A 23,969-nucleotide genomic window follows, 5' to 3' on the forward strand; every position below is an offset into this window, starting at 1 on the left:
GGTGTTGACAATGTGAGAGCCTAAAAAGTATGGATGGGGTGATTTTTAGGGTTATTAGAATGAAAAAGGCAATGTATAAACCTGAGTATCTTTTTTTTTTTTTTTTTTTTTGGTTTTTCGAGACAGGGTTTCTCTGTGTAGCTTTGAGCCTTTCCTGGGACTCACTTGGTAGCCCAGGCTGGCCTTGAACTCACAGAGATCCACCTGGCTCTGCCTCCCAAGTGTTGGGATTAAAGGCATGCGCCAGCACCACCCGGCAACCGTGAGTATCTTAATATATCAATAGGGTTGTACTCTACAGTATTCAAGAGCTAATGTACACAGATGGCATGAGCAGCCTGTGAGCACCACTGAATCTGAAATGCCAGTTCCTGTTATGATAAGCACAGGACTCAATAGGCAGACTTCCTGTAAAGAGTTAGGTGGTTAATACTTTCGGCTTTGTGGACCACATAGACTCTCTTTTCCCTTCTTCTCTTGTTCTTCTTTCTGTCCTTCCCCCCTTTAACACTTTAAAGGTGTAAAAAGATTTCTTTGCTTACAAGTAAAGTACAAGCAGGACACTGGCTGATTACTATCTTTGCCTATCCTTTCTAAAATGTTCTAGGTTTCCTTTCATGAAATATTAAAATATCCATCCATGAAAATACTGTGTTTTTTGTCCTCTGCAACACAAGTACAAGGATTATGATTAGATTCTTCCATTGAACTTTTGGTGTGAGTGGGGAATAATGAAATCTATACTGAGAACAAATGGTACCATTAATAATTGGAGATTAAATATCAAAGTTTCTTAACTCCAGTGATTATTGTGGTAATTTGGTGGTAGGTAAAGTAAAAGAGTATATAGCATATTGAGTTTCTATTTCATCTTTATAAATAATACAATTCTAGATTTGAGTATAGAAAACAAAATGGCTGGAGTTATTGAATGGAATTTCAGAGAACTTTCTAGAAGAGCAACATGCACTCCTAACCACTAAGTCATCTCTCCACTCTTCAGAGACTCTTAAACCAATGTTTAGACTCAAAGGCCATATGAGGGAAGGTCATGTCCCTTAGACAAAGCACTGTTCTATCCATGAATCTCTTGAGCATTCACTAGGCCTTCCCATAGTGACTGGCATCTATGCAGACAGTGGAAAAATACTCTCAGTAAAATCCCCATAAATATTTTCTAGTGATAATCACTCAGTGGTTACAACTGACACAAATTTCTAAAGACACAAAATACCATGTGGTAGGAATGAGAATATATGAAATTCAGTCATAATGATAAATGACTTCTTCCCTTATGACTATTTAATAATGGATCCATTGGGACCCACAGATGTCCTATGAGTATTTTAACTGACCTTTTCATGATACTATGTATAGAACTTAAGACTTCATTCATGGTGTGCCTCAAATAATTACATCTTATAACCATGAATGCATTAAAGTAATAAAATGACAAGTTCACAATCACCTGGCAGTGATAACAGTAATTTATCACTGACTTAACTCTTAACTATGTTTGATATCCAAATAAAATCTGCAGAAATGTTGACCACATTGGCATATCCTAAAAATACATATATAATTTCATATAAGATGAAAACATATAATTGCTGAAATTAAGTATACTGAAGCATAATGATAGAGCCAGCTTCTGAGATTCCATGATACGAATCACATTAATGCGCCAATGTGAAGGATAAATCACTTTCAAATGTGCAGTTCCTTCATATCAGTAAGTTTTCTAGAAGCCAAAAGTTTGATTATGTACACTGGCAGGCTGAAAGACATTAGGGTAGATAGCCACAGGAAACTATTCCCCAGTTGTGAAAAAAATCCACATTCACAAAGGCTCTGCTACACAGTCAGGCCATATTACAAACTACACCATCTCTGGAGCATGTAGGATTTTTTTCTGCCAATGATGCTTCATAACATTTTTAGAACTTTTACCAGGAGTTCTACAACAGTTATCCTTCAGATTCTAAAGGGCCACTTGCCTTATTTTTCTGATAACCTCTTTGTTTTTGAAAATTGATTTATGAGTTCCTATTGAGTCATCATAGAGTTTAATTTCTACCTACAGGATTTATGCTGTCTAGCTAGTCACTATAGAAATAAATTATTGATTTAATTATGAATAACTATATTCTATTACAAAGTAGAATATAATAAAATGAGGGCAATCTTGATGGGAAACATTAGTACCATGGATGTGTAGTTCACATTCCCATGATATTAACTTTGACTGCCTCTACAACATTTCTCAATATATATCTAAATATGGGAAGATTACTTAACCGTAGAAGGAAAAAGAGGGAAATGTTTGGCATTAGTTTCTGAAAAAAAAATTAAAACGTGAGTATGCTCAATATTACGCACATACCCATAATACTGAAAGAGAATGGTGGAAGGAAATTACTTTAGCTAATAGGATTTTGTACACTCTGATCCGGTCCTTCTCTGTGCTTTGAAGAAAATATGGCTTGACTTGAGCTATGTCTCTACATTGAACAAAAGAAGAAAAAGAGTGGAAAAAATATACCTATTTAATTTCAGAATTAAATACCCAAATGAAGTTACTAAATAAGAAACACATTGAGAAACAAAAGCCTTTACATCACATTCTTCCATATAATGGCTTTCTTATGTCCTTTGTGGCTTACATTGGTTTATATAAAGGCAAATTTGATGTGAACTCATGTTTCCTAGTTTCCTTTGTGAGTAACCAAACCTGCACAAGTCTGTGACCACACTGTTGATCAGCAAATGCTTACTGAATATTTGTTAGCGTTACAGTATAGGGTGCAATAGGATCAGAGTGACATAGGTTTATATGATCTTAGGCAATTCATCTCACAAATTCCTTGCTCTGTGGCAATGTCCATTCTATAAGCAAAAAATACATTTTAAGCAAAGAGTATATAATTACACAAAATTTAGGGCTGATGTTCAGAAGATATTTAATAAAAACACTATCAAGACTAAATTTACATGACTATTTGTTTCTAAAATATACAGACTTATAAAACTCTGTAAGTACACAGTAGAGTCAGTTTTATTTGTAAGGTTATATCAGAATATTTTTGGCTATAAAACCAAGTCTGACAAACGTTAATAGAAAATGTAAGCTTAAAAATCGTTTTAGGGTTCTAATAGTTCAACAACTCTTACTAGAGTAACTATAGGATAAAATGTATTTAAATTCTCTTGATTTTTAAGTATCCTATTGTACATCTTTATGAAGTTTGAATATGATTTCAGAGAATTGAATTTTCTTTAAATATTTTAGTAGATATTGACTGGTATAACTGAAAAACAAAAAAATCACATCTTGAAATTCCAACTGGAAAGTTTGACCAATGGTAAATATAAAGCCTACTATCTCAGCTTCAAACATGCATGCTAAGGATCCTGTGTCATGTTTATAGTTTCATTCTGTAGTGCAGACATATTAGTTCAAAACTGTTTATCTTTAGTTTTATTGTGATGGTAAAAGCTATGAGAAATATACGAGGAGCCAGCTATAAAATAAGCTTCTAAACAGGATCCCACTTCCTTCTACAGTTGTCTCATTATACTTCAATAGCATTGTGGGAATATGTTCATAATAGCCATTGGCCTATGGTCCAAAGCCCCTATGCTGGATAGGTATATCTGTCTAATTATAAGGTATCTTGTTACATGTTTGTAGCTCAAATTTTAAATGGTCTTTTCATAAAAACCTGGAGTCTGATATTGGAGTAAAAGCTGAAATATCAGAGAAGCAGAGCAAGACACAGCTACCACCTCTTACCTCACCAACTCCTCAGCCTAAAAGAGCCTCTAGTTCCTGCCTCCTCAATTTTATATACCTTTCTCTGCCAGCTTCCTGAGATTAAAGGCAGGTGTGCTTCCCAAGCAAAGGCATGAGATCTCAAGTGCTGGGATTAAAAGGGTGTGACTTTCAAGTACTGGAATTAAAGGTATGTGCTACTACTGCCTGGCTCTGTTTCTCTCATAGACTGAGTCAATCTCATGTAGTCCAGGGTGGCTTTGAACTCACAGAAATCCAGATGGATCTCTGCCTCCTAAGTGCTAGGATTAAAGGTGTGTGCCACCACTGCCTGACATCTTGTTTAATCTAGTGGCTTGCTCTGTTTTCTGATCTTCAGGCAACTTTTATTAGTATATACAATATATCACCACATAGATTCCATTTTCCTGAAATAAAAATGTAAACCAATATATGTTTGGTTTCCCTTACCTTATTATTTTGTCTTTTTACTTAGTGTTGCTAGTTAACTCAATATAGATATTGCTACATCTCAGCTTTATTACCAATGCAATCACCTGAGTTCTTTGACTGAGAAGTGTTCTTACACTTGATTGTAAATGAGCCACATTTCAAAATAACTACATCAAAATTCCCACTTGATGATAATAATATACAAAGTACTCCTACATGAACATTTTTATATTCTTTTAGATTATTCATGGTATTATGTGTTTTTTTCAAATATTTCAACCCAAACATAAAATTTTAAGCTTGAAAATGCATAGGCTAAAAAGCTTAAGATACATATTGAAGGCCATAGCAAGAGAAAACTATTAATCTCACACTCTCTAGTGTCAAACCACGGTTCAACTATCAAACTACAGTGCAAGAGATGTTACTAAAAATTGGGAAAAAACTTCAATCCCTTTCATGACTTCCCAGTAGGCAGCAACATAGGAACATTTGCTAAGATTGAAAAAAAGACCAACCCTGCATAAACGGCTAAACCAATGTCTGTTATCTCTGAGCAAGAGAAAACTACTTGCTTCTCTACTAACCCTTCATCCTCAATTCATCCTATTCTTTTCAAAGCACCAAAGTACAAGATGGTGAAAGCAATGGAAAATAAGAGAAGGGGAAAGAGGGAGGGAGAGGTGGGTAATCATGACTTCAGAACAATGACCAAATCGTTTTTCTTCCTGAAATACTTTCAGGAACTGGGTAGATTTAGCATGCTAACCTATGTTTGTAAACCAATCCTTCTTTGCCAACATGTAATCCCCTCCATGACTTGAAATTCCCAAAGGACTTTGAAATTATATAAGCAAACTTTTGATTACTGCTTTGATACTGACATCTGAGAGTTTTGCTATGTACAGAATTGCATGCATAATATTATAAATACATTACTGATCAAGAATAAACCTTTAGCAAACCTTCTGCAAAAATTTAATCACCAATTATATAAATTGGAGATTTCAGCAGTATGGTAAAGACTGGAGAATGATTTAGAAAGTTACATACTAGAAAACAAGTACGAACAGAACCAAAGTATGGATGGTCATCTATTCATTTAATGCAGGCAAATCTAGTAAATGAGACTCATCTCGATGCCTGTAATCCTACAGTCATTTTTAATTTAAGAGAAACAGCAAACTGGCAAAGTGTGTCTCCTCCCACCCACATGACTTCTGGGCAGCCATTGATCCAAACAGTAGAAATTCTTTAAACCTGGGACAGCTGTTGTCAGCAATCACTTCCAGGTCACTTTAAATCCATTCTCTTCTAACAACATGGAAAGAATCCTCTTGTTTTATAGATCCACCTTTGCATACTACTTAAGAACTGAATTTTCCAGGAGTAGGGCCCAGAAGAGAATAGAAGCAAGCACCTGGGTAATTCTAAGTCCACTGAGGGTGTAAGGGTAACTATAGATATTTTAATATAATATTTTTGTACTAGGCTGGATGATATTAGCCATTTTTCTTAATTACTTTTTAAAAATATAAATGTTAAATTTTATATTGTGTATATAAGTGCTCTGCATATATCTATATCTATATCTATCTATCATCTATCATCTATATATCTATATATCCATCTCTCTCTCTCTCTCTCTCTCTCTCTCTCTCTCTCTCTCTCTCTATATATATATATATATATATATATATATATATATATATATATATATATATATATATACACACATATATGCCAGAAGAAGGCATCAGATCCTGTTATAGATGGTTATGAGCCAATATGTGATTGCTGGGAACTAAACTCAGGACCTCTGAAAAAGCAGTCAGTATTCTTAACCTCAGAGCCATTTCTCCAGCCCAGCTCTTAATTTCTTAAGTGTTGTTGACAGAAGAGAAGAAAAAAGATCTTAGTCTTTCCTATGTGAAAATGAGAAATCCAAATAGCTTCTATTATTTAGTTAGAGACTCAATTTAGTTTACTAAGTAAATTTCCTACTCAAATTTTGCCTTTATTCACTAATGGGGTTTCATCAAATGAAGCCCAAATCACCTATTTGCATAGGATGACATATTTGAAACTATGCACTTAAAATTTTAGATCAGAATTCTCAAATCAATAGTGTATATTTGTGGTGTTTATCAAAAGCTATAAAAGGTAAGCTAGATGGTGAATTAGGGGAGACAGTGTAGGGTATAGTAAATAGGTGATTAAGTGAAAATGAATTCTAAATATTTTACTTCAGACCTTTATGAAGATTTGTTTTTACTACTATAAATACCCATGCTCCATGCATCACATTCAAAATTAAAAAGACAAGACTATGGTAACTAAATTGGTCACCTGTTTGCATTAGTATCTGACATTTGCATATTCATAATATAATAAGATCTATGTATACTTTTAATAAAAAGTTAACTTCCAGGCAAAGAAATACTTTAGAATAAAAAGAACCAGAAATAAATATTATAAATATTTGTAATTTACTTATTGTTAAAACACTTAGGATATTTTCCATCAAACATGGAATCTACCTCTCATGTAAGACTGAGTAGCACTAGGAAAATATGAAAATAAATGCTTTCAACTCACTCTTTTCTTGCTTGCTATGTATGCTTTGTTTTGTGAAACAGGTTCACTCTATGTAGCTCAAGATATCAATCATCCTGCCTCCCTCAACCTTAATTACTGGGATTACAGATGTGTGCTAAGCCAAGACTAAATTTATCCTTAAATGATTTTAATAATGCACTTTAGTCATTAAATATTATTGCCAAATTAATTACATTTCAATACAGCATAAATAGCTATCCAAATATAGTATTAAATATTTTCCTAGGTAGACAGTTATATTTGAGTTTATTGAAATAAAATTGAACTAGTATTAATTTTACCAGCTAAACTTACATATATTAATATGTTTTATAGTTATAATCAAAGTTAAAAACCATCAATAAACTTACAGTGGTAGCTCACACATATAATACCAGCACTCAGGAAACTAAGGGAGGAGGGTCTACATGAGCTTGGGGTCATCCTGGGCTACATAGTAATTTACAGAAGCACCTGGTCTAGAGAAGGAGATTCTGTGTCAAAGAAAATGAAACAGCAACACACACACACACACACACACACACACACACACACACACACACACACACTATTTTAAGAGTCATATATGGGCTAGAGAGATGGCTCAGTAGATAAGAACGTATGCTGCCTTCCCAAAGAACCTCACTCAGATTCAGTTTCCAGCACCTTCATTAAGTAGCACTATCACCTATAACTCCAGCTCCAGGAAGCACACACTCTTCTGGGCTCCTTGGCTACTCATACACATTTAAGTATCAAAACACATGTGTTCAAAAATAAAATAAAATGTTTAAAAGAGCTACTTATGATTATCTGGAAATATTAAGAATGAAAACCACAGTAGTTTTTTTTTTTTTTTAACCAAACAGAATCCTTCACATAATCATATTTCGATGTCTAATCTTCTTGCCTCTTTTCCTAGTCCTCACTCTCAGAATTCTAACACTTTATGGTCCTTGTTTCTCATTGGGATTTTCAGGACCAAGTATCTTGAAACACAGCAGGGTAACTTATAATTATAATAGGAACTTTGGTGATAAAATATATTTGTCAATTCAATTTACATTTTTATATAGTATTTTAATGATCATATGAAAAGACAGTTGTCAGGCTTGAGAGATAAAAGGATAAAAAAAGCACAATTCTTGCCTTTAAAGGAGTTACATACTATAAAAAGAAATAGGTTAATATGTATTACTATGCTACAAGGTTCATTTTAATGCCCCATATAGACACATAGCTGAGGGGAACAGGAACGGTATCCAATGCCTAGCATCAGCACTCAGGAGTCAAAGGCAAAGAGCTTTCAAGCTCAAGGAAACCTGGGGTACACAGTGGGAACGTGTCTCAAAAATGAAAGGAAGAAAAATCAATCTGTGACTGAGGAATATTCTCACCTTATTCAACCTCCTGTTAGTGTACAGTTGTCTTGAGAACAAAATACTAAGTCCTCACATATCAAAAAAAAAAAAAAAAAAAAGCTGAGTTGAACAATTGCCAAACCAAAAATCTTTAAATTTTACAAATATCATGTTTTTGAAAAATATTCCTATACTTTGACATTTAAAATTACTCTTAAACATAATATGAATTGGCATGTAAATTAAGATTAAAAATCATAGGCATAGTAAGAGTATATATGTATGTGTATACTCTTAAAATTCAAGACAAGTGTTACAATATTTATTTTTGAATGTATGACTGTGATATATTATATTCTTACATTAACTTATATCCTGTATTACTTTTATAATATAACCCCCTAAATTATACGATGTGGTTTCATATATTATGAGCCAGCCAGACTAGAAGGTAACAGTCCTTTCTTTTTTTTTCTCCTTTTTTAAAATTTATTATATTTGTGTTTTAATTTTATATATCAGCCATGGGTTCCCCTGTTTTTCCCCCTCCTGCCCCCCCCCCCCCCCCAGCCCCTCCCCTTCATTCCAATCTCCTCCAGGGCCAAGACTCCCCTCAGGATTCATTTAAACCTGGGGGATTCAGTACAGGCAGGTCCAGTCCCCTCCTTCCAGGCTGAACAAAGTGTCCCTGTGTAAGCCCAAGGTTCCAAACAGGCCACTCATGCACTAAGGACAGGTCCGGGCCCCACTGCCTAGATGCCTCCAAAACAGTTTAAGCTATTCAATTGTCTCACTTATCCAGAGGGCCTGCTCCAGCTGGGGGCTCCACAGCCTTTGGTTCATAATTCATGTGCTTCCATTCATTTGACTATTTGTCCCTATGCTTTTAAGGAATTGCTCAACATCCCTAATTATCTGGGAAATGCAAATCAAAATGACTCTGAGATACCACCTTAACCTGTCAGAATGGCTAAGATCAAAAACACAGAAGACAGCTTATGCTGGCGAGGATGTGAAGCAAGGGGAACTCTCCTCCACTGTTGGTGGGAATGCAAGCTTGTACAGCCACTTTGGAAATCAATATGGCGCTTCCTTAGAAAATTGGGAATCCATCTCCCCCAAGACCCAGCTGTAGCACTCTTGGGCATATACCCAAGGAATGCTCAATCATACCACAAGGGCATTTGCTCAGCTATGTTCCTATTAGCATTGTTTGTAATAGCCAGAACCTGGAAACAATCTAGATGCCCTTCAACTGAAGAATGAATAAAGGAAATATGGTACATATACACAATGGAGTACTACTCAGCAGAGAAAAACAATGACATCATGAGTTTTGCAGGCAAATGGATGGATCTAGAAGAAAATCATCCTGAGTGAGGTAACCAAGACTCAGAAGGGCAAACATGGTATGTCCTCACTCATACTAGATGTAAAACAAAGATGACTAGACTGCTACTCACAACTCCAGGGAGGCTACCTAGAAAACAGGACCCTAGGAAAGACACAGGGATCGCCCAATGACAGAGAAATGGATGAGATCTACATGAACAACCTGGATGACAGTGGGAGTAATGAAGGGTAAGGTTTGAGGGAAAGAAAGCTAAGGGGAGCAGTAGATCCCAGCTGGATCAAGAACAGAAAGGGAGAACAAGGAATAACAGACCATGATAAATGATGACCACATGAGAACAGGAATAGGCAGAGTGCTGGAGAGGTCCACAGAAATCCAAATGATACATCCTCTGTATACTGCTGGCAATGGTCAAGAGAAAGCCTAAACTGACCTAGTCTGGTGATCAGATGGCCAAACATCCTAATGGTTGTGCTGGAACCCTCATCCAATAACTGATGGAAGTGGATGCAGAGATCCTCTGCCAGGCCCCGGGTTGAACTCCAGGAGTCCAATTGTTGAGAAAGAGGAGGGACTGTAAGAGTGTCAACTGTTGAGACCATGGCCTTTCTTTTTATATGGACATTAAATTAATGTGAAGTCCAAAACGATCTTTCCATAATGAATCTTGCCTAAGTAACTCTAAGAGTGTCATTGATCTGTGCTTCAAATTTTATCAAGGTTTATTCCTTCATGCTTTAGTTTTGTAACCAGACTGGAATATGAATTTCTCATGGCCTAGTAGCATCTATTATTTGTACTACCTCCATCCTCTTTGTGGAATCCACATCTAGTGAGTAATTTGTTTAAGATTCCTATTGTTGCTACACACACTTCCAAAATTTGAGTAGTAATACAAATTTATTATCTTAATAGTTGTTATAGTTAGTGAAAGGGGTCTCACTGGGCTAAATTCAGTGGTTGGGAGGATCAAGTTCTTTCTGGAGGTATTAGGAAAGAATCCACTTAATTACACTTTCTGCTTTCTAGAAGACATCACCATTCATGGCTCACAGGCCAAACTTACATCTTCCAACCAGAGACATTTGTTCTAGCTCTTCTTAGAAGCTAGTCCTCTTGTACTTCTGAGGACACTGTGATTCCCCTGGGCTTTTCCTCTTGTGCTTCTCAGGTTACTGTGATTACACTGGGTCATTCTAGGCTCTGCCTCTTGTACTTCTGAAGTCACTGATATTCCATTGGATCATTCTAGACTTTTCCTCTTGTACTTCTGAGATCACTGTGATTACACTGATCCATTCGAGACAGTGTACATGAGAGTTCTCTATCTCAAAGTCATCAGTTGGCAATCTTCACTCTACCTGCAGCTTCAATCTCCCTTTGCCATGTACCTGACATATTCACAGGATCAGAAATTAGATTTGGGGGTTCTGTCTAGCACACCATTAGGTTTAGGGGTTCTCTGTCTAGTACACCATCTGAACATTTTTCTTTCGGCTCTAGTTCTTTCTGCCCCTGCCCTCAAGCCTTCTGAATAAAACAGACACATGTGCAGCATGCTCGCTGCTGCTCTTCAGCGTTTGTAGGAAAACGCTGATTAAATAGCTTAAATGATCATTGTTTAGATTTCCCATTGAGTCAAAGCAAATGATACATTAGAAGGATTTTCTAAGAGTCAATTAGTAGGGGTTTGGAAATTCCTTTGAGGATGCCAAACATTAGGCAGATGCAAATTAGAAACAGTGGGTTTCTAAAGGACTCTTTATTGCTAACGTTTTACAGCATGTTTTAATCACATCTGTATTACAGCTCTGATGATTTTAAATACCCCAATGGCCATGATTAAAAACGTGGTTTTTTTTCTAGCAATATACTGTAGCTCTTTTTGTTACCTTGTTCACTTACAAGCACTTTGAGAAAACAATACTTTGTTTTTAAACAATAATCATTTGAAAGCTGTGTTTATTGGTTCTTATAAAGAATGTCCCTGTGATAATGTACTTTTAGCTAACAATACCATCTTGTACATCACATAGTTTCCTATTATAACAAGTACTAAATACTAGAAAAATTAAGAACTCCAAATGGGAAGAGTAACTTTCTGATATAGGCATGGGTATATATTTGTGTGAATGAAATGAATTTATTTCAGGGACAAACTGATAACCAGGTCAAAGTCTTGGATTCAGGCTGCCCCAGATTAAAAGCCCAGCTCTATAACTGTATAATTAAATGACCTGAAGCAAATATTTAACCTACCTGGACCTAGATCCACCACCCACAAAATCTCATAATTTTTAGAATTAGAAGAGATAAGACACTGGAGTACTTATTCTTGTGTCTCACATGTGCAGGCATTAACTAAAGATGCATCTCAATCCCTGGGAGTGGGAAATTGACTTTTGGAAAATATTTGCAGATGAGGTACAAACTTCCAGATATCTCTAATCCTGATCTCTACAGGGACTATCTCTAATCTAGAAGTTCTCCTGTGACTGCAAGCACCTCAGCACCACTAAGGAAAAGGGAGGCTGACATGCTCAGAGCCTTTTTCAGTCACGATGTTTTCAACTTGTGTACTTGAATGTTCTAAGAGAGGTTGTGCCACTTTTGGGAAAATGGATGCAACTGGTTATAACCATGAAGTTCAACTAGTCTCAGAAAGACAAATGTCAACAGTTTTCTCTTGTATGTGGTTCTAGATTTTAAATGGATACATACAATCATGTGTGTATATACAACATCAAGGTAGAAGTGAAAGTGGCTAGGGGAGCAAAGGGGACTCACTGGAGGGAAAGGGGAAGGCAAATGGGGTGATATGGGGGCCGTTTAATGGGTGATAAATACTTACATGGAAATGGTCTTATTTAAGGAATGTATGTAATGAAATTTTTAATGTTAAATTTTATATATATGCATATATATGTATATATATAAACTTAAATTAATTAATGGATATTACTTTTTCTTTTTTCCCCTTTTCTTGGAGGGAGGTACATGTGTAGAAGTGGCAAATTACAGGATCTGGTTGTTTCCTTCTACCATGTGGGACCCAGGGATCAAATTCAGGTCATCAGAGGCTAAAATGTCATCAGCCTGGGTTACAGGTGCCTTTACGCATTTAACCATCTCACAGACACTTTTTCTTAAACAGTAAGCCTCTGACTAAGAAGAAAAGAGCTGATTAATCCAAGTCTTGGGAAGGGCTCATGAGAATACTGAGACTAATGAAGTATGGCCCTCAAGGGACAGTCCTGGCGACTGTCTTTAGAAAGGAGTGGTGACTTTCTCAGAAGAGTAACCAAGCCTGAGAAGTTGTGCCAGGCTTAGGAGAAAATATTCAGCTGCTACTTGCTCCTGTTAACTAGTTCTCATAACTGAATAATTGAGATCTCTGCAAGCAGAGGGCTTTCAAGTTGTTTGAGTTATGAAGATAAAATGAAACAGTACTGCTCACATTGTTCCCCTCTTACTTCACTTAAAAATGGTATGTGATGACCAGAAGCCAACAGAAAAGATGAAAAAGAAAAATTCTTGAAGAATAAATAAGCAATACATAAGTACCCCTATATGAGGCTACAGTCCACTTGTCCTCATAAATATCAATTCCACAAATCTACTAAAAACCACTTTCACTTCTATAACATTTTTCTTTTAAGATAAGATGTATCAATTCCATCACTAACATGAATCAAGTACGATCATGAACAAATAATGAGATCATCAGCACATAATACCTCCTAGGAATCAGGGAGGTTTGCAAGAGGTTAAGGTCAGTTAGTGCAGGGATCAGCACATGATCAAACGCCAAATGTTTTCTGTGCTATTAAAAAGAATTCCATCATCTTTAGATTAATGAATCATAATTTTATATGAAGGATGGCTCATTCTTTTGTGGAATAACCTGTTGTAGATTTTCTACTTTTGGATGATATTTCACCAAATAGCCACACAAATACAATTATAAAGTACTTAAGCAAATAAATATTAATTAGATTAAAGCTACAAAGATGAACCTACTCAAATAAACATTGAGGCCAGGATTTAGCTCAGTGGTACAGCATGTGCCTAGCATATGTAAGGTACTGGATTTTATCCACAGGACCAACACAATAAATATATCATGTAAATTAAAATAAAAAGACATAAAATTTAAGACCTGAACTACACAGATTATGGGTGTCTCCTAACATATCTTGTGATTGTTTATTTTCTGTCATGCTCCTCCTGTTTCATATACAATAGAAAAATAAAAGCAAAATGTGCTAACATTCTAAATACATACAGGATACTTGATTTCATTTGTTTTTCGACTCTATCCTGGAATTATTCCCAATTGATAAAAAATTTGTCATATCAAAATGTCATACATATCTTATAAAAAACTAAAATATTTTTTATCGAATTAAGTGTTAATTTACTACTAAGAAATTACTTAAATTATCATGGCTCTAAAGGTACCAGTTTGTTTTTTGTTGTGTTTGTTTGTTTGTGTTTTAGTTCTTTTCAAAATCAAAGGAAGATTTCTATATAAAGAAACAGTTTCAAAATGATTAGCCAAATTCTAAGAACATTCAGAAATGTGGCATTCAAGTTACCTCAAAAATAAGAGGGTCAGAAATAACTCTAATTTTATCCCTTTTCATAAATGCAATTAGCTACACTATGTCACTTGCTAGCTAACCAGCTAGCATCTGTTAATGTGGTTATCTCTACCGAACTCACACCAGAATCTATTGCCTCCTTTAAGGAATATCCACTCTATTTATTTGAGGTAATAAAAACTATTGTGGTATTAAGTTGCTTCTACGTGGCATGTTAAGTTAACCTACGAACATAAAATGTATTATCTTCCTAAATTTATTACAGTAATTAGTTGCCACTATTTTATGTAGGAAAAGATTACAAAGATAATTGACTCGATCAGCTCTTAACAGCCCATGGATTCTCTTCAAACACGGGGTTTACTGAGGAACATTTCTCACAAGGAAACAAGCTGCTTGTGGGCACTCTAATCAGATTATCCTTAATTCTAAAATATCTTAGTAAATGAAATCCCATTTTTAAATGATGATATGCTACAGGTCTTATATGATTATTGACACTGTGGTATGTCTTTACAGTTTTATGTGAAAATTCCTGGAAAATCATTTGATGATTGGATTTAGGTACATGCATGCTATTTAAATGTCATCCACACAAACATATATCCTCAAATATTTTTCAGAATCCCTGATGGTCTTCGCTTGTTTCCTCCATTCTCTTAACTCATTTTTCTTAATATACCATTATCTTCTGATGCTCCTCTTTGTCTCTGGCATGTCCCACACTCACCCCCAGTTGTTGGACTTTGTCACTAAGAATTAGGCCTAAAGTAGTGTGTGTGCCCTACTCAGTCAGCCAACCTTCTCTCCCCTACCCCTCCACCTATCTGGCTTTCATTCCTATTTTAAGCTTCCTTCCCTCTCATCCAAAATGTAACAGACAAGAAGGGATCAGAACTGTATTTATAATCACAGTATGCACAGTGACAGACAAGAAAGGATCAGAACTGTATTTACACCACAGCATGCATAGTAACAGACAAGAAAGGATCAGAACTGTATTTACACAACAGTATGCACAGTGACAGACAAGAAAGGATCAGAACTAAACTAACATGATTATGTTTGACTATCTTAGAAGACTGATTATTAATCTGTATTTCTTAATTATCCACTACAATCTAAATGAGTTACATAAACATAATACCTCAAATGAGAGTAGAAATATATATACAGCCCATAGAAAGGTGACCACTGAACTTTGCTTGGCAAAATGGTCTTTCAGTTTCCTGTTTCACAAAGGAAACTGCCAGATATTCTACAGGACACAGAGAGAAGTAACTGAGAGACTCTAGCACTGTGAGCTGAAGACAGATGCCCCAACTTTACAGAGGAACTTTGGATGACTGTCCAGGCTGCCAGCTGTCTCTGTCTACTCTTGCAAGACTCCAGAATGTTACTTGCATCCTTCTACCATTTCTGAGGTAATAGTATATCCTTCTGAGGTCTTTGATGTAGTTGAAGACTAGATAGTTACAATTTCCTTAGTTATTATAGAAGATAAGTTAGATATAAAACCTTAAACTCACAAATATAGGATAGGCAGGATATCTTCTTTAATTTTGCCAAATACAAATAGACTAGATATTATAACTATAATTCTTGTTTGATAATTGTTTTGTTATATGTAATTTTACTATATTCAAGTTAAAATCTTTTTTTGAAAAAAAAAAGAAAAGGGGAAGTGCTGTGAATATCTGTACGCTGTGAATATGTTGCTGATTGGTTAATAAATAAAGTGCTGATTGGCCAGTAGCCAGGCAGGAAGTATAGGCAGGACAAAGAGAGAAGAGAATTCTGGGAACAGAAAGGCTGAGTCAGGAGACACTAGCCTGCCATCCAGAGATGTAAAGGCAACAGGCAAAGCCACAGAACACATGGAGACATATAGATTAACAGAAACAGGCTGAGTCTAAGTGTAAAAGCTAGTCAGTGGTTGGCCTGAGCTAATGGCCAAGCAGTTTAATTTTTTTAAAAAGTTTCATTTTAATGGTTTAAAAAGTACAATATAGTCATATAATTATACTAAACCATATACTGATCAAGGTAATATGATATCCATTCAATATGACTTTTAAATATATGTTGAAAGAAGGCCAAAAATTTCAAGCTTTCTTAACACTATTATATTCCTCTGAAAGTTAGTTATAAAGATGGGATAAAGATTAATGAGAATGATGACTCTGAGAAAAGAATAAAGCTTTGTCTTCAGACTCTATCAGACCATAAAGAAGAAAGAATAGAAGAAAGAAGGGGAGGAAGAAAATAATGAGGAAAAGGAGGGTGAGAAGAAGGAAAAGGGGGAAGAGGAGGAAAGAGGAGGAGGAGGAGGGCTAAGGAGAAAGTGGAAGAAGAGTGGGTCGAGGACAGCTGGAATTCCTAGTCGGGAGCAGTTCTTGTACTTTTTGGCTCAGAACATGCACAGCATTAAAAAAAAAAAAAAAAGAGGACAGGGGAAACTGCTAATATGCCAAAGCAAACATGGCAGAAGAGCTTTACAAACAGGAAGCTCCGGCACACAGTGTTATAAGCCACGACTTGTCTAATGAAGTAGATTCAAGCAAACCACAGGGAAGGCTGGAAGGCCTGACGGATTGCCAGTCATGATCGGGAAAGGTTGTTGTTGTTGTTGTTTTGTTTCTGGAAGATTTCAGTGTATGGTGTTGGAGCCAACAAAGGAGTTTCTGTAGTGTAAATGTCTAGGGTTCTTATTGTTTTTCTCTGAAGGACACACCCAATCCCATACAGTGTCTGACAGTTTCCAGCACTGGGATCATCTGAATGTCTGCAGTAAAACATGGATGCTATTTTATATATCTAGAAGTTAGATAACTATTATGTCAAATAGCAATTTGTGTTTCAACAATGATGCCTAGAAAATATTTTCCTTCCCTAGTCTTATTTCATAGTTGCTTCTAAAATCATTGTAAGATACCTAACAACCTAAAAATAAGGTAATAAAATAACAAATGCATCTCAGAGGCTTAGGCAATGGCCAGGTAAACTGTTGACACATACAGCTTATGTTTGGCCAGAATGGCAGTCTTTACTTCCAATTCTTTTTTTTTTTAAACACTTATACTGTATCTCTATGCATGTTCATTGTGTGCATGTGCCACAGTTCATGTATGAAGATCAAAGGATAACTTGCTGGAGTCAGTTCTCTCCTTCCACCATGTGGTTTCTAGATATCAAACTCAGGTCATCAGATTTGGTGGCAAGTGGCTTTACTGAGTCACCCCTACCCCCAACCCCACCGGAACACACATATCATTCTCCTTATTTACTTTAGATATGATTTTTTTAAAAGGACAGAATCTCACTGCATAATCCTAGCTGGTCAGGAACTCCCTAAGTAGACTAGGCTGGCCCTGAACTCAAATTGATGTGCCTGCCTCGGTCTCCCTCATGTTTGGATTAAATGGCATATGCCACTATGCCTGGCTTAGATTGGAAATGTTTTTAAGCAGCAGTAAATATTTTGAGAAAGTAGATTATTCCCCTTTAAATAATCTTAAATATTTGAGGAATTAAAATATTTCACAATTTTTGATACTTCCATTTACCCACATCATATATTAACTAAACTGGACTACAACTGGTACTCCAGGAAGGAAGTGGCACTCATTTTGACCTATTCAATTCCTTTCCTCTTTTAATCTTGTGAATACTGCTCCAGTTTCATACTCTTTGCATCCATCTGTCCTTGGTTTTCTCATCGTGGATTCCTCTAACCACAGTATTTCCCCACAGACATGGCAGGATCTTACTCAGGAAGTCATACCTTCTAATTTTTCCAGTTCTCAAATTGCTAAGTCATTAAGTTGTCTTCCAAACCAGATGAGAAGGCTTCTCAATGTAAATTTCATTTCTTGTTTTTCTATTTGTTTGAGACAGGGCTTCATTGTATATATAGCTCAAGGTGCTCTAGAATCTCTTATGTAGCCCAAGCTGGCCTCTTACCTCACCTACCAGTATTAACAGCCTGTACCATGAAACTCAGCAGGAACTTACTTTTTAAATAGGTAAATACAACACTATTTAAAAATGATCTAAGAATTATAATAACATCTATGACACCCTAAAGAGGACTTCACCTATATTTTCCTATTAATTCTCAAAAACAACTTCTAAATATGTGTTACTGCTTCCCCAGATTTTGCTTTTTGATAACAACTGAAAGAAATTGTTCATGATCACAATGAAGTGAGGAAGCTGGAACTGGGTTGGAGATGGCCTGTGTCTGGAGGCCTCACAGGTGGGCAGTACTTACTAAAGTATGTGCAGTAGAAAGTTCTTCTCCTTATCCAATGCCACCATGACACACTGATGCCTAGGCCTGACCTCTTTAGTAATTACACATTACTCAATTATCTCATATTTAAGTGTCTAAAGGGTTTCCTTCTTTACTTCTCAGCAGAAGTGACCTGATCAGAACCTTCTGATGCTCTAGAGAAAGCAGACTTTTCCAGCTACCAGAGTAGAACCAGGGGTTTGCTTAGTAGGGCAAATCCAGATTATAGTTTCAGAAAAAGCTGTAAATTCTTTAGAGGGAGAGACTTAAGTAGCCATGCTTCGGAAAAGCTGTGGCTGAGCACTGAGCACATGTTAAGTGGGGATACATATTGCTTCTAATCTATAATGTTTTCTATAATGAATAATGCCAACTAAAAAATTTTAAAGTATTGGACAAATAATTTGGGCTTTAATGAATAGCTCCTAAAGAAGGTAGCCATTAAGAAGAAAACTTTTAAAAACCATTAGCTTTAGAATGAAACAGATGAAGGGTCACCATTCTGACATTGTTAACCCATATCTAGTTAAATATAAATCAAAAGATGCATTCTAAATCGAATTTCCATTCATTGTACATTATGCCAACTCTGCTTTAGTACTGGTCATTAAACCTTGCCACCTGCCACTGAGGGACTAGTTAGATACTTCATGGTGAACACAACTCTGGTGACAGGATGTGGAGATGTGGTCATTATAATTCATGTCTTCATGGGTGTCAAAACATGTTTACCTTTCACACTTATTGCCACACAAATCTAGTGAGGAGGCATATGGTGGCTAATGAGTGGATGACTGGATGACCTTCTGGCAGCTTCTGCTTGTGTGACCATGGGAAGCACCTCTCTGAGGAGCAGTTTTCTTTTCTCAGAAAGGAAGCAGTTGAACTAATTGATCCCCCTGTACACATTAAGCTAAAGTCAACTCTATACTGTGAAAGATGTCTCACCACTTAATAAATAAGATAAGAAGTAAAGGGGTCCTGTGAGGCCCTCCTTCTGGGAGATGGGGAATCATTGTCTTGAACAGGGTACCCACCAGTGAGCTACCAGCCACCAAGGATCACTCCAAACTCATGGTTACATGGAAACTGGTTAATATCCATGGGTCACAAAACAAACCCAATAGACATGAATAGGACAGTGAGATTTGTGGGGAGGAGGTTAGATAGACAAGGGTGGTAGGGAAGTGGAGGGTGAGACTGGTCTGTAGGCATCGTGTACACTTACAAAACTGTAGAAAGCAAACTTAACCAATAAAAAGAAGACGACGTGCATAAATGGAGAAGGATTGGGATAAGGCCAAAATACTACCTAGTGCAAGGGAACTTTCACATCCACAAGAAAGTAACTGAAGCAAGTGCTAAATACTGTATTGAGAAGTAACAAAGACATGAAGAAAAATACACAGAGGAGCAAGAACACTCATCAGAATATAAGTTGACTCATATCAGCATGTGGCTCAGAATAACCACTGTCTCTATCTATTAACTTGACTAGCAGTGAAACAAAAGGCATCTTCTGGCATACTCTATCCAACTTAATTGTTAAACTAAAATTACAAAGTGGCCACTTGCTCAGGGTTCAAAAGAATGATGATTTCTGTGCATTTGTTTGTAGAGGCTACTTTGCCAGAGATCCTGAGCTATACAATGCTGAAGAATGCCAGTGTTCAGCATTTGAAACAGTATGGCATCCCCACATCACTGGCTCTAACATCATCTCGGGTCATCTTCCATTGTTATAAATACATTTCCCATTTTAACTGAAAAGCAACTGTTCACATTGATTAAAGTATATAAACTGAGGCCAAAAATCATACTACCTAAAAAAAATGCTACAAGCAATTGAATTCTGCTTAGTACATTAAACACATTCCAGGCTCTATTTTCTTGCTGTGTATCATCTCATCAGGAACATTTTCTGTAATATTGATGTCCTAGTGACATTTCTTTTCCAAAGCTAACAATTTTTAAATACTTATTCTAGGACTCACAAATGCATTTGAAAATAAAACCAAAAGAAACTCAAAGCAACCACCTAAACATTCATCTGAAAGCAGACACTCACGACATAGTCACCAACGTGACTTCTTTCCATTTTCTCAGTTAGGAACTCATGGCTCCAGAGAGGTAGATTTATACAGATTGGCATGAGGCAGGCAGATGGGCAAGGATGTTACAAATGAGACATTTTGCTCCATTTATAGACATTTCAGATGAGATCTAGCTTTAAGTCTATGTGCAAAGTAATTTTAGAAAGGACTAGACACTGCCTGGAGCACTCGAGAAAGTTCTAGCTCTTCACAGGTTACAGAGGCAGGTGTTGGAAGCTGCTAGTATAGGAAGTGCACTCCCACCTGCTGGGTTTCAGACTCATCCATCAAAGCAGCCTCATGACTGAGAAGCTCCTCAGAGTTGCAGTGGTAGGGAAAACAGAGAAGCCTGGTTTAAAGATAACCCTGATCTTGGTGGCTCCAGAACAACCTGTTCTGGGTGGCCCTTAGTTTCAGCAGGGCCTCAGGGTCATCTTGAAACCCTCCACCCACAACCCTGACAAACACAAGTCCACCCACCTGGAGGCACTGGGCCAGCAGTGAGCAGTTCCTGACTGTTGTCCCTAGTGCCAGAAGCCACAGAAAGCATTGCTGGTGGTTGGAGCCAGGGGCCTAGGAACTACAGCCGCAGGGGCCCTGCCTGCAACTTCCCCTGAAGATCTTGAGCTCTGCTGGTTTGTGGCCCTGCAGCTTGTTCCCCACCCTGGGGACTGTGGCCCAAGGTTTCCGGAAATGCAGTCCCAGTTCTCAGGCCACAAGGCCAGGCCTAGGCTTTGTTGGGGGAAGTGAAACTGCTTAGGGCATGCTCTGACATAGGTTTCACTTAAGTTCTCATTATATGCCCTATTCTGGGCTAGACTCAGGTGACCTGTACCTCCTAGCTTTTCTTAACCCATTCTGGGTTTCCTCACTATGCTACCCCTTCCTCCTGAAAAAACGGGTCACCGAAAGTAGACTTCCAGAAAGGGAACTGCTTGACTGAGGGATAGATACAGATATAGAATCAGAGATGTAAAGGTATGTAACTTTTAATATTTCACTTTACCCAAACCTGCCTAAGTCCATATGTTGTAGAGTGATCTTCATTCCCATATGAGAAATTTTCCTACTTCTGCTCTAATTTAGGAATGGGCCAGGTTCAAAAGAAATTACACAGGTATCTAAACAGCCCATGCCCTTCTCCTCAAACATGAGTTGTGCTTGTGTTCTTGCTTGTTTTAAAAACTGAGAAATACCAGAAGTTACCCCAGACTCTAAGGATAAACATCAAAAATCACCAAGCTAAGACCTTGCCCAAGGTGGAGATAATCTGACGATCAATTTGAAGTGTGGTAGTGATATACAGTTTCCCATGCTTTTCTTTTCCTTTTTCAAAAAGAACCAGAAAGTTCTATTCAGAAACTCGCCTCTAACAGTATTTTTGGAGTACAATGAATGTCAAGTGTCACAGAAAATCATTAACTTTTCCTGCATGCTGGGTAAAACTCATTAAGTGAAATGTCAGAAAGTTTGGAAAGCATTAGATACATTTATCTCCTACACAATAATTCCTTCTATTTCATAATTTTAAGATTGTTTTCTAAATTTGGGACAATAAAACAAACGATTTAATCCAGTGCATGAAATAATATGTTAACAAGTGAATTCCTGTCTATGAAGGATTGCTTACCCAGAAATTTCAGAAATGTTGAGTTTGAATTGAAGAGGACACAACTATTTGATCAATATTTTTAGAAATATTGTTCTTAGAAAAATTAAGTCTTTGTAGGAGAGCAAGCAAGGGTAGTGCTACTAAGAGAAAGTTTAATATAGATTTAAGCAATAGTGTTGGAAGGAGGTGGGGAGAAGCAAAGGACAGTTGTAGGTAAGACAGTGTGGGTATCACATAAGAGTCATCACAAGTATTCCAAAATGAGCTTGTTGGGAAGATAATCTTCACCGGTACACTAGCTACTGTGTGTATTTCTAACAGCAACTTCAACCAACTTAAAACTCCAGCTTTTTCTGTACACTAAGTGTCCAATTCTTCAGAGGCATGCATGTATGTATGTATAATGGAATGCAGAACTTACTGGTTTAAAAAGTCTTGTCTCAATGGCTGTTAATTGATGGCTCTGGTTTTAGCTGTTGATGATGACATCATTATTTAAAAATATTTCATATGCTAATCACTATGTGAAAGTGTTAATGGCACTAGATCTCAAAACAGTGATTCTTCAACACCATTAAACAAATGAAGAATTTGGGTTTTAAAACTTTTTTCAATTTCTTTTTTTTTAATTTAAATAATTTTCCACTCATTCTATATATCAACCACAGATCTCCCTCCATCACTCCTCCCACTTCCCCCTCCCCAGCCCATTCTCTCTTCCGAAAGGGTAAGAGCATGGGAGTCAGCAAAGCCTGGTACATTCAGTTGAGGAAGCACCAAGCCCCTCACCCCTGCATCAAGGCTGAGCAAGGCATCCACCATAGGTAATAGGCTACAAAAAGCCAGCTCATGCACCAGGGATAGATCCTGATCCCACTGCCAGGGGCCCCTCAAATAGACCAAGCTACACAACTGTGTCTCATATACAGAGGGCCTAGTCTGGTGCTGTGCAGATTCCACAGCTGTCAGTCTGAAGTTCAAGAGTTCCTATGAGCTTGGTTCAGTTGTCTCTGTAGATTTCTCCATCATGATCTTAACACCCCCACCTCTTGATCATGGAATCCTTATCCTTGACTGAACTCCTGGAACTCAGCCTGGAGATTGGCTGTGGACCTTTGCATCTGCTTCCTTCAGTTACTAAATGAGGGTTCTATAATGCCAGGGTATTTACCAATTTGATTACTGGGGTAGGCCAGTTCAGGCACCCTCTCCACTATTGTTAGTAGTCTAATCTAGGGATGGAGTGGGAGAGCAATGTAAAAGATATCTAAGAAAGGAAGGATTAGAAGAAGCAGGCCTAGGACTGATTAGAAGCAGCAGTTCTAGGACTGAATTCCATTCCAGCTCTGATTCGGTCCTAGAACTGACTCCAAAGCCTGCTTCTTCTAATCCTTCCTTTCTTAGAAGAACATGGAAGGCCAGTTCTAAAGATTGCATACATACCATATGCAAGATATATGTGTGTATGTATGTTTACATATGTGTGTATATACATATATATATATATATATATATATATATATATATATATATATATATGTATATACACACACACACACATATACTAGTAGTCCCTCTTATCCATGAGAATAAATTCTAAAACTTCTATTAGAAACCATAAATAGTTCCAAATCTAATATCTACTCTGTCTTTTACTTATTTTTTTTATACAGATATAGATATGTAAACACAACATCAAGTTCAGTGGTCCTTCAGCATTTTCCACTTAAATGTTTTTTTAACATAAAAACAGGTTATTATTCCCAAAGTCCAGAGTTATTTGAAACTGAGAAATATTTTCTCTATAGAAAATAGTAAAAATTATGAC

The 23,969-nt window shown here is 36.8% G+C and overlaps 1 protein-coding gene across 1 annotated transcript in view; it reads right to left on the minus strand.

The window, feature by feature from the left end:
* LOC118586263 (B-cell scaffold protein with ankyrin repeats-like) overlaps positions 1–21,139 on the minus strand; it is a 106,009-nt gene extending 84,870 nt beyond the window's left edge. The window contains exon 1 of the mRNA XM_036191386.1: positions 21,010–21,139. Within this exon, the coding sequence (XP_036047279.1) occupies positions 21,010–21,079 (70 nt within the window). The 5' untranslated portion in view covers positions 21,080–21,139. The remainder of the gene's footprint in view (positions 1–21,009) is intronic.
* Positions 21,140–23,969: the final 2,830 nt, after the last annotated feature.

This window comes from Onychomys torridus, chromosome 6 (assembly GCF_903995425.1).
Source record: "Onychomys torridus chromosome 6, mOncTor1.1, whole genome shotgun sequence".
Lineage (NCBI taxonomy): Eukaryota > Metazoa > Chordata > Mammalia > Rodentia > Cricetidae > Onychomys > Onychomys torridus.